This window comes from Lepidochelys kempii, chromosome 9 (genome assembly GCF_965140265.1).
Source record: "Lepidochelys kempii isolate rLepKem1 chromosome 9, rLepKem1.hap2, whole genome shotgun sequence".
NCBI classification, from domain to species: Eukaryota; Metazoa; Chordata; order Testudines; family Cheloniidae; genus Lepidochelys; species Lepidochelys kempii.
Window position 1 is genome coordinate 83055876 of NC_133264.1, and position 12342 is coordinate 83068217.

The 12342-nt window shown below is 38.1% G+C and overlaps 1 protein-coding gene across 7 annotated transcripts in view; it reads left to right on the forward strand.

Moving 5' to 3' along the window:
• The window catches only part of ATP7A (ATPase copper transporting alpha), a 60544-nt gene that overhangs the window by 14039 nt on the left and 34163 nt on the right, over window positions 1-12342 (forward strand). For all 7 annotated transcript variants that reach the window (XM_073361145.1, XM_073361151.1, XM_073361152.1 and 4 more), the window contains one exon: window positions 5739-5879. In XM_073361145.1, the coding sequence (XP_073217246.1) occupies window positions 5760-5879 (120 nt within the window). In that variant the 5' untranslated portion in view covers window positions 5739-5759. The remainder of the gene's footprint in view (window positions 1-5738; window positions 5880-12342) is intronic.

A 12342-nucleotide genomic window follows, 5' to 3' on the forward strand; every position in this document is an offset into this window, starting at 1 on the left:
TGTAGGTAGCTCCTGTTCAGTACAGCTCACCTAAACATGAGTTTTGTCTTTACCAAAGAGAAGGCATTGTTACAGGTTTCCCTCCCTTCCAAGGTGCTACCTGGGACTGGGGTACCACTGAGCCTGCCTGACCCACCAGCCTGGGCTCCCTTCACGCTGTATTTCTGAGGCAAGTTAGCCAAGCCCTCCCTCAGGCTTCAGACTGCACTTTACCAGCAAACATACAGGTAGGGACACACCCAGCTGCAGAAACACGCACACATGCTGAGATCAGCTCTGCATGAAAAGACACAGCGAAGGAATTGCCCAGTACTCAAGTGCATGCCCCTCTCTAGAGGTTAGACCCAAAATTGTACCATCTTGCACTGCACAGAGAACTATACAGCGTAAGCGCATGAAATTTGCCCCTCCCTCAGTGTGGAGAGAGATATGCAACAGCTTTCTGCATCCCAGTTATGAATTCCACACACTGGGTTTTAGAGAAAACAAAAACAAGTTTATTACTGCAAAAGAGATTTTAAGTGATTATAAGGGATAACAAACAGATCAAAGCAGATTATCCAGCAAATAAAACAAAAACGCAATCTAAGTTTTTAAGATACTAAAGAAACTGGTTACAAGTAAAGGAGGACTTGTGGCACCTTAGAGACTAACAAATTTATTTGAGCATAAGCTTTCGTGAGCTATAGCTACCACAAGTCCTCCTTTTCTTTTTGCGGATACAGACTAACACGGCTGCTACTCTGAAACCTGGTTATAAGTAGTAATTTCTCACCCTAAATAATGTTTTAGGCAGGTTGCAGAGATACTTGATGGCCAGCTGCACTTGCCTGCAGCTTAAATCTTCAGATATTTCATTTGCAGTCTAGACAGTCTTCCAGCCTGGGCTCAGTCCTTCTCCCCTTATTCAGTTTTTGTTTCTTATATGTTTACAGCAGTCATCTTGGGCGGAGATGCAATGAAGAACCAACCCTGATTATGTTACTCCCCTACCTTAAATAGGTTTTACATATGGCGGGAATCCTTTGTCTTCCAGTGTGATTCCCGCCTCCGGTCAGTGGAAAAATACTAGTATTATCATGGAGTCCAGTATCAGGTGACTTGATCACATGTCCCTGCAGCCTTAGAGGCTGTTTGCAGCATCCACAGGAAGCCTTTCTTGGAGAGAGATTAGCATCTTCTATGACCTATTGTTTTTCCTAATGGCCCTTTCCAGCCATCAATTTAGACTGATTGCATTCTGTCTAATGACTATTCCCCAGCTGTAAACCTATTTGTAATAGGTGCATAGATAACATTTCTAACTTCAGATACAAAAATGACACATGCATATAAATATTATAATCATATTCAGTAAATCATAACCTTTCCAACGATATCTCAGGTGCCTTGTCTTGCACAAAATACATCATAATTATGCCATACTCATATCATAATATTACTATGAAGAATATGGGGCATAATGCCACAGGCATTAGACACTGTCCTATAGCGGTCATGTACCCTTTTCCCTGAGTGTTCTGCAATGTCTGCAAAGGCAGAGTGCAAGTATGCGTTAAGAATGTACCAGAATATTGCTCAAAGAGGTCAGAGTTAGGGTTGTCTTGGAGTATACCTTAACTTTGTATTTTCTGGTTTTTAGGGGTTTGAATTTTGCTGAATTTGACATTCTGGATGTGCATAGGATACTATCCGGCAACCTGAGCTCTGCATTAACAACAAATTACAAGACAATCTGAGTAGATGTGCATATTTTAGAGCACATAGGAAAGTCAATCTTTAAACAGAGGTTTTCTTAACTGTAATTACAGCAGAGTGCCAGAAACATCCCATTGTCTTCAAGAGGAGTTGGATTGAGCCTGGTGCCAGGTTCTAGTCACTTTGTGCCCAAACCTGCACATTTTTCACTTATTTCAGTTGCTGTTGAGGGCACTCAGCACCTTGTTGTATGTTCTCAGCTCATTTCAAGACCAATCCCTTAACCTGCAGTAGCAGAAGTCTTCCAGAGAATTACTAAATGCATTGAAGTGTGGTGACTTTAAACTAGGTTGTTCAGGTTTTGTAAGGGTATGGATCGAACAAATCGGAGAATCATCTCTAATTAAATATTTATAAAACTTTTGAAATGTTTGTACTAAATGTCATGAGATAAGTAAGTGCTTTAAGTAGGACTGTGCCCTAAAAAGTGATTGTTAAATTGGTGTGTGAGGCTCTATATTCACTGTGTTCTGCATCATCATCAGATGAACTTTTTTCTAGCAAAGTTATGCCATATGAAAAAAATTAGTTAGTTGCCAGAAACTTTATAATTTTTCCTATTACCAGCTTTGCACTTAAAAACCTTTCAATAAGTGAAAAATGTTTATGCTTTTGTGCTGGCATTTCATCATTACTCTGTTTTACCCTTTAAAAAGGCACTAGATTAATTCCTTTACATGTAGAGTTTTTCATGCCATTAATTTTTTGTGTAGCATTTATTAGTTATTTATATAACTATACAAAGCACTATATGTTTGTGGGGGTAGAGGGGTCTATGCCAAGCAAATAACAGGCACCTTGCCCTGTCCAGTGATGCAAACTAGTACAATATAGAACAATAAAATAACAAAGACTGAGTAGTGGGGGTTATTGTGGTTGGAGCACATCACAGGATAGAGGGTTTTAAAGAGATTTTTGGAGGAGAAGGTGGGAGGTTGGCAGAAATTAGTGGAAAGAAAAGGAGTACTTGTGGCACCTCAGAGACTAACCAATTTATTTGAGCATAAGCTTTCGTGAGCTACAGCTCACTTCATCGGATGCATACTGTGGAAAGCGTAGAAGATCTTTTTATATACACACAAAATGCTTCGTGTGTATATAAAAAGATCTTCTACACTTTCCACAGTATGCATCCGATGAAGTGAGCTGTAGCTCACGAAAGCTTAGGCTCAAATAAATTGGTTAGTCTCTGAGGTGCCACAAGTACTCCTTTTCTTTTTGCCAATACAGACTAACACGGCTATTACTCTGAAAACTGTCATAAATTAGTGGGAAGGTCATTCTGGGGGCATACCCAAAGTCATGACTGCGTGAAATATAAAGGGAGTGTAGAAGTGCACCTTAGAGGGAGTGTGTTGGAGAAGATAAGGGCAGCGAGATAGGCAAGATCCATTGTAAGCTAATTGTAATGTGAACAATAAATATGTCAAGCTGTATTAATGTATTACAGAATTAATATTTCCATTACTGGAAATCCCAGCATATGCACACGCTATGTTAGTCACTGATGTCTAGGGAAAAAAGTAGAGAAAAATTCTGCTGATAAACATATATATACTATGAAGGATGTTTGGATGAAAAAGACCTTTTGTTTGAGTTCATGTGCAGCTGCTGCTTATTCCTCACCTGAAATCCTTTTTCTCTGTTTGTTGTGGAAAGAAATAATCTTCACTGAAATTATTTGTTGTGTAATAAACCAGGTTCTGAAGTTGGGTGACAAATAAGCAGCAGGTGCAGATGAACTTTTAAAGATCCTGTTTTCCCTATAAAAATTTTCTAGAAGTAATATAAAGAGGAGGGGAGAAAAAAACCTGAAATTTGTACTAATGATGCTCCCCCACTAATTAGGCCATCTCTTTTCTCCCGACTGTTGTAGAGTATCCACAAACATTGATCCTGATTCAGGAAAGCAGTTATGAACATGTTTAAATCTATTTTTATTCAGGAGAGCGCTCAAGAGTGTACTGATTCACTCTCCTGAATATGAATAGGGATGTATTTTTGAACTGGGAGCATGTTGAGTACATTTCTGCTCCCTTTCATTAAATGACTACCTCTATGAAGAAGCCAAGTACCATCTGTCTCTTGGGTGGTCACGTTTCACTGTATAGCAGCAGCATTATGTGGAAAGTAGGATGTCTTTCTGAATATTCCCTTAGGGTGTCAACAGGGCTATAAAATGGCAGGAACATTCCTGTGGTTGACCTTGAAAGAGCATGAGGAGGCAAGAGTAAAGAGGGAAATAGTTGTTAAAACTTCAAGAGTTTTATTAAATAATCAAATTAAGAAATTCCCATATTCCTTAAAGTTAATTCATTTTGTGCTGCATTTATGGAGCTGAAAACCACCAATTTATATAGCAAAAGAAGGAAGCTAAGACACACATTTATCTAAGGCACACGTTTGTTTCCAGAGAGCTGGATGAATATAGCCATTCCTACTTCTTAAAAACTGAATTTTGATTCCATTTACTCTTCTCCCATGCTATAGTGGCTGCCTGACAGACAAGTTCCTTAGAGAGACAAGCTTTTGAGTTTACACCAAGGTGTTTTTCAGATATGTTCATTGTTACATTTCCCCTTCACTTTGAAATCTTCTGAGGAAAAACATATATTCTTAGTTTGTTGAAATGGATGCTAATTAGACCGAAGTGTCACTCACCTTTCATCTCATTATGAAGCATTCTTCAGAAGAGTTTCAACTTTTGTGTTTTTTCTTGTGATAGTCATGTATGTGAGTTCAAGATAAGAGATAATTCTGATAGTAAAGTGGTTGCTTCACAATCTTTGTGCTGTTCTAGTAGATTTCAAAGCAAAACCAGGTATTTTCATGCCCTTGTGTCATGGGGAGGAAGAGCATATTCATTCTGAATGAAGTCTCTCTGCAAAACCAGTTTTATGAAACATTTTGAATGTTATACTGTAGTTTAGTTTTCTCACAATAAATTCCCATTATCAGCAAAGCACTTAAGCTTGTGGTTTGCTTTAAATGCATGAGTACTCCCGTTGAAATCATCTATACACTCTGCTGTTTTAATTGCTATCAGACATTAGGCAGTTAATTACCTTTTTCTTCAGCAATTGCTCATACTCTTTCCTGGTCAAATGTCCGTTGTCATTTTTATTTGTAAAAGACATAAATTCCTTCCCCCTTTTTCTCCTTGTTTCAAAGCTTATTCTTGTTTTCTATGAGTTAATTTTTTTTTTGCCAATGGCTTACATAATCTAAATATTTTGCATCAAATTCTGCTTTTGTTTGTTTACTTCTCCTAGTTTAATTTTCAAACTTGAAAATATACTTTTAATTACCTTACATTTAATTATTTGGTTCAGTACATTTTAGCATTTACACAAACAGAAATGAATGCAACATCCTGCTAAGTAGTAGTAAGTAGAGCTACCTCAAGGACATGTCAGAAAGGCCCCCTATCTTTTCCAGTTCGTTTCTTAGGACTGCATCCCATATGGCTGCTGTTCTTGTTAGTCACACAATAATGTGTAAAACAAACAGATCTATGGAAGAATTAATTCTCTTCTTGTGCATTCTTCTCACCTTCAGATTTCACCCAGTGCCATGGTAATTGACATTACCAAAAGCTACATCTTACTGGGTTTTTTTTAACTCCTTGCTTGGAGGTAGAACACTAGTGATTCAGAACTGATACATGCAATTAAATTGTCTTGGCTATAGCATAGAGCAAGTTTTAAATGTATGAATTCTTTTCTTCCCGAATACTTAATAAGTATATATTCAAAGGTAAAGGATGTATGTAAGTGGTTAAAGGATTCCTTTTTAGACATCTGTTTCTCTGCAGTTCCTAGCCCCCACCAAGTTGTTACTTGTACTTAATTTATATGTTCCCAGTTACAATATCTATTTAATCTTATGCGGGTCACCTTGTTTTTGACCTTTAATGCAATATGAGGTTGGATTGCTTTTTCTTTTTAATTCATGTCTCAGTATTTCCTTTTGACTGATAGGAATGTGAAGACTGAAGCAGAATGGATCCGTCACTGGGGGCAAGATCCATGGTAGTCTCCGTGGAGGGGATGACATGCAATTCTTGTGTTCAGACCATTGAACAACACATTGAGAAAATGAATGGAATTCACAACATCCAAGTAAGTAACTCTACCAAAGTCTCCTACATGATATGGTTCTGATGGGAGAAGCCATGATAAAGATTGATCTGAAGTATGCAGCAGAGGAGGAAAGGACTTAAAAACTACATAGTCATTTTATTATCTGTGGATTTGCTGTTTAGAGTGGCTTTGGAATATTTCCAGTGCCAGAGAAATGCAGAAATATACTTTTCCTGCAACTGATGACAATTCATTTCATGTTTTTTCTAAAGCACCTTTTCTCTCATACTTAACCAAGTACAGCAATGTTATGTATAGAAAGCAGAGGAGAGACATTATGTAAAGTCCAAAAGAAGAGAGCAGATAGAGGTCAAACTACAGGAAAAGTGGTGGTGGTCCACTTTTAATCCCAGTAAAATAGTAGTAGTAACACTTAGCTCCTACGTAGGGCTTTCCGTTAGATATCTAACAGCACCTTTACAAAGGCGGTAAGCATCATTATTCTCATTTTACAGATAGGGGAAACTGAGGCACAGAGGTGACGTGACTTGCCTAAAGTCTCCTAAATCACAATCCAGTGTTCTGTCGAGTTGCCTTCCTGTGGCTGTTTTACCCTAAACCTCTTCAGGTCTTTTCTTCCAGACTTGCAATGTAGTGAGGCAGCTTGTATAGCCTGTGAAAGGAGAGTGTGCCTTGAGTTGCTCAGTGAATCCCAAACTAATTAACCATGGTGCCTGTCACCAGGAAAAGGAATGTCACTACGATGTGGAACTTGAGAGTGGGGATGGGGAATAATGCAAGGGAAAGGGGAGATTCTTGATGTCCCTGCCAGGCATTCAGAATTTCCTTTCCTTTTTACTGTGTTTATATGGGAATGGGAGGTGGTATTAGCTGCATTGTGCTCTTTTAAGAGAAAAAAGTAGTTCTTTTTCCTTATTAATTTAACTGTTACTATACAAAAGTGTTTTAAAAGAGGTTGAGCTTTTAGTAGAAAAATTTATCTACTTTTAATCAAAACTTGGTGTCTTCAGAGATTCTGGCTCAAACAAGAATCCAGCTTTTGTAACATGGGCTATTCTGGAAAAAAAAAAAATTCTGTCTAACTTGAAACAAAACTGTTTTAACAGGAATATTTTTAGCAATGTAAGCTGTTCCATTCTAACCAATACATCCATTTTATAATATGTTTATAAATAATAAAGCAATTTAACACCTGATCAATCCATTCTAGTCTTGTGACCTGTTATTTGGTGCCAGAAAGCATATTTAATTCTACCAATTACAACAACAGTGTGCTGTTAATCCCAACTGTTTGGTGCATAGGTGAAGTTTTCCCCTGCAAATGAGGTTTTAACATTCTGTGGCAGTTAAATGATCCTGCATAAAACAATGTACCCCTGCTTTCTGTAGGGAGGTATTTCCATCTTAACAGATGTGGTCTAGACAAACATTGGGCTTGCCAAAACAGTGGAGCTTATTTTTTGGCACGCGGTCACTATAACTAGCTGTGATGTGCAGCTGTTTATCAGAGGATATGATGCAATCAGCTAGTACAGGTTACTTCTACCTAAACAAGGAGTTGGTGCCAGCTATAGAGATCTGTGAACAACAGTGGTATTTACAGTAGATCCTACTTTTGATCTCCATTGGTGACTTAATAGAATTTGAACTTGATTGATTCTGGTAACAAAAAACAGATCCTCTGGCAAAATCAATAGTTCATTGTTTTTAGCAAGGGTTACTACTTTAATAGTAACATTGAGAGATCAGACCAATAAATAAGCCTCCACCAAAACTAAGTAAAATGAAGAATTAAATGAATGAAAAATACTATCTGCAAAATAAAATTATTTTAGTATCCTTCTCTTGGTGCCTTTGGAAAATTACCTGAAAGGTTTGACATTCTAGAATCTAACATAGTTCAAATTGTTCCACCCTCCTCCTGAAAATTGTACTCAAAAACCTGTGCTAGGAATGAATGATTCATGACCTCCCTGAAGATAGCATGCTCTGTATAGCCCCATTAGTAGCAAGTACACTGTGAAATGGGTGTTTAAAAAAAAGGCATTAACCACTTTGTTTTGAAACAGTAGGCTAGAAATATTATTCTAATACAGCTCTTGCCAAACCATATTTGGCCAAAAATATATTGTAGACACTAAAAGTTTAAGTGGAAGAGGCTTATAATGAAAGTCAAGAGGTCATAGTTAATACTTAGTCCACATTACAGAAACAAAACTTTGAGTTAGGTGGACAGATTTATTCTCCCCTTGGCCCATGCGTAATCTCTGTAAATAATAAGGCACTGCTGTGTTTAAGGGTTATCAGATAGGCCAGCAAAGGAAGCATATGTTGGACATCTAATGCAGCCACACACAGATTTAATTTGGCTTATTTTGTTTTGTAATTGCAAGAAAACCAGTAAACTATGGTATCCTTGTTATTGATTCTGCCAAAGTGCGTAATTGATGACAGAAAAGGAGGAAGGTGGTCATTAAAATGATTAAACTGATGTAATTTGATCACAGCAATGGTCTCCTGGTTGTTTTTTGCCCAAGGAAAAGATAAAATTGGAAGATAATGTGTTGGGCCTCTGACTGGTATTGGTTTGCCCTTTTGGAAATGGAAATAATAATGTTTGATTCCATTCCAGTTGGGAGCAAATTAAATTGGGGGTATTTGTATTGTATGACGTGAAAGAGTAGGATGTCTGTGAACCTCTAAAACTTGTTGTTCTCATGTTGAAATTCTAAAGCTGTGTCTCGTTCAGTAGAATTTGATCCTCTCTATCCCTACTTCTAAGATGCTAGTCCATGCTCTGGTGTTATCCTACCTCCAAGTACTGAAGTCTTCTCTCCAGTTTGTCTCCTCCCTTATATCTCAAATGTTGATACTAACAACACATTCTGTTCTGTCCATTTCTTTAATACACAACCCTGCTCTTGGCTATTTGCATTAACTTTTCCTCATAAAATTGAAACTTCTCCTGACTTTCAAAACTCCATCTGGCACATCCACCATTCCTACTTTATAGCCTTCTGCATCTCTGTGCTCCACCTAAACTTATCTCCTAACCATTCCACTTCATCTATGTCATCTCATTCACAATTCTTCTGAAACCCACCTGTTCTGCAAAGATTTCCAGCTATAAAGATTTACTATTCTGTATTGTATTAATTTATGCCTTTGAATTGCAAGCTGTGTCCAGGTTCCTAGTGGGGAGCCAGCTATGGTCACTCAATTAGGGTGAACCCCAAAGAATGGGGCAGACAATCCCCATAAAGCTGGTGGATATTCAATATCTAGATTTACCAAGACAGCATAAAACAGCTTCTTTATTACCTCACTGGTTACTCAGGAGTCCAAACAATACAGTTCCCTTAAAGTGATCCAGCCTCAGGCTTCCATCCAGGTACCTACGTCAAATATGATAAAAATTTCTGTAAATCTTATTTCATCATATAAAAGAAAAGGTTCTACCAATCCCAAAGGACTGGACACATTACCTCCCAGGTTAATGAATGTTTCAGATCTTACCCAAATACATGCTACACCTAATTCTTATTAACTAAACTAAAATTTATTAAAAAACAAAAGAGAGAGAGTATGGTTAAAATATCAATATACATACAGACATGAATTCAGTTCATTGAGGTGCAGATTCATAACAGAGACGGTGAGCTTCGTAGTTGCAAAGAGTCCTTTTAGAATTCAGTTCATAGGTCAAATGTCCAAATCTCATATTCAGGGCGTACCAGCATAACTGGGACCTCAATCTTGCGACTCAAACTTCCCCGATGAAGTGTAAGCAGATCTGAGATGACAGAATCAGGACCCACGGGTCTTTTATACAATTTCATGTCCTCTTTGACAAGTTGGGATTTCCTCAGGGAACAAAAGGTAATAGGATGATTTTGAAGGAGGTCCATCACTGGTGCTTAGCTATATGAATTAACATATGGCCATTTGCTTGTTCCTCCACCATTCACAGTACATTTCAAGGAGATGAATACTAAGATATCCCATGTTTACAATTCATTTAAATGATAGCATCGTCCTTTGGCCTCTGAATTATCAGAATACAGCATAGACAGGGACTGTTGATTACATTGTCGACCCTACTTATACATATGTAAATACACAAAAACACAAACATTATCTCCCTACCTGTCTTTTGAGGGTTATTTATTTTGCAGGATGTTTAACCCGTTCTAGCCATGCGTCACACAAGCTCTTTTGATAGATACCCTGTTTATTTGGCAGAATTTAGCTGTCATACTGCACCATGTACGACTGTAGTGCTATATAAATATGAAACACCCTTATAGAAAAGGTTTTTCATATGTATATCTTTTCCATTAGATTGTGTCCTTGTAACCAGTTCTATTCAGAGTGCACTGACATTAGGGATGTAAATAATGTGTAAAAACAGTAACCATGTAACTAATTAAAATTCTATTGGTTACACAGTTAAATGTTTACCCAGGGAACTAAAGGTGCAGGGGTGCTGCAGCACCCCCATGTTTTACATTGGGATCCAGAGTCCTGGCCACGAGGCTGGCAGCCTGGAGGGACCCCGGGTATGTGGGGCCGGCAGCTTGGAGGGATGCTGGGCATGCCTCACGGCAGCTGGGACACTAAGCAGACTTTAATCTTTAGCAGAAACCGATAAGCATCAAGCTTGTCGGTTAACCGGTTAAACTCTTACATCGCGAACTGACATGTTTGGAATATAAGTAGGATGTGACAAAGTTGTTTCTTCTATTGTATGTTGTTCTAACAGTTGACATGCATCTCAGGGTAAAGTCAACAGAGAGTTTTTGTACTTTGGTTTCAGTTTTCAGTCTGTATGTCCTCACTCAAGATCATCTGTGGGAGTATTTTATGCCATTATATTATTTATTTGTATTGTGGTAGCACCTAGGAGCCCTAATTATGGACCATGACCCCATAGCCCTAGGTGCTGTACAAACACAGAACAAAAAGATGGTCCATTCCATAGAGGCCTTAAGGAACCATATGAAGAACTGGAAAGAAGGTTTCCTATACAAGATATCTGTTTCTTCAATAAACAGTTTATGCAAACTTCCTTATTTCATTTTAAATTGGATTTAAATTATGACCTAAAGATTGTTAGTTAAACACGACATCACAGAATGTGGCAGATAAAATTTAAAAAGAAAACACAGTGTAAAAAATTTGTCCAGTACCACTCCGGGAAGCTGCTAATTTTCTCCAGAAATGTGTAATTATGGCAGGGTTTACTGCTAAGTACGCACATAATAACAGGCATGAAAGAGAACATCCCTTAAGTACTGATGGTGAGGAAAGGGACATGCAGAGAGAATTACATTTGCAGCACAAGCAAATGTGAAATGTAACTCTCACCAATATGAAATTATTGTAGAGTCTGTACAAAGTCTAGTAGAATAAGCATGGTTTTCAATAATTATAGGTCAGCATCAGGAATTAACTGCTGATATGGGGAAAAATTACACTAAAGCTAATTCTTGGCCTAGCTGTAAGAAATGATACACCTTTTATGTATAATTTTTAGAGATTAGCAAGCAGGCCCTATGTATTATTTCTGCTTGTTATAATGTGAATACTTGTTTGTAGTTTAGATATTTTCTCTCTAATGGGTAGCCACCCTCTTGAACTTCTCATATGCTAGCAGCCTGTGTATGCAAAATAATTCCCCTGAGTGGAACTGTGCTGCATCTCTACAAGATCACTGGGCCAGCACCAACCAAACGCTTCTTAATTTGATTTATTTGTTACAGCAGAACCATACAGAAAATGGGAGGGTCATTGCAAATGATTGAATTTTGCAAATGGAGGAAGCAAATATAATAAAAAGGGAAAATACACTACAAAATGTTTATTTGTTTTGACATTTGTATTTTAGCACATTATGAAGTGTTCTCAGTAACTGAAAGTTGTAAATATAAAGTAACAAGAAACCTTACTCCAAGACGCTGGTTTTAAACCTTTGCTGCAAAGAAGGGAGGGTCATATTTTTTTGAATATCCAGATTATAAAGTGTGTGTGTGTGTTAGTAAAATGAGGCTTAGCAAAGTTCTACTAATGTGATTTGGTGAATTCATACTAGGAATTTACAGCTCTTTTGCTTATCGTAAATAATAAATGAGGTTATATCACCTTCAGCGTTGGTTTACATACTAAACAAACTGGCCTAGGTTGGAAGTGACAGAAAATTTACTGTCTGATGATGGTGTAAAATGAGTTAGTGGTCACCATCTAGTGCATAGTGGACAGGTGTTGGCATCACAAAAATATTGACAACTACTCCGGGGTTCCTCCTGCCCCCTGCAGCTCTCAGCCACTGTGAGAGACAGGGGGGACCATGGAGCTCCCCGCAGCTCCCAGCTGCCACGGGCAGGGGGACCCCGCAGCTCCAAGCCCCCATGGGCGGTGAGAGTCCCAGGGAATCCTAGGGGGTCTCCATTTTGTCACGGATATTTTTAGTAAAAGTCAGGGA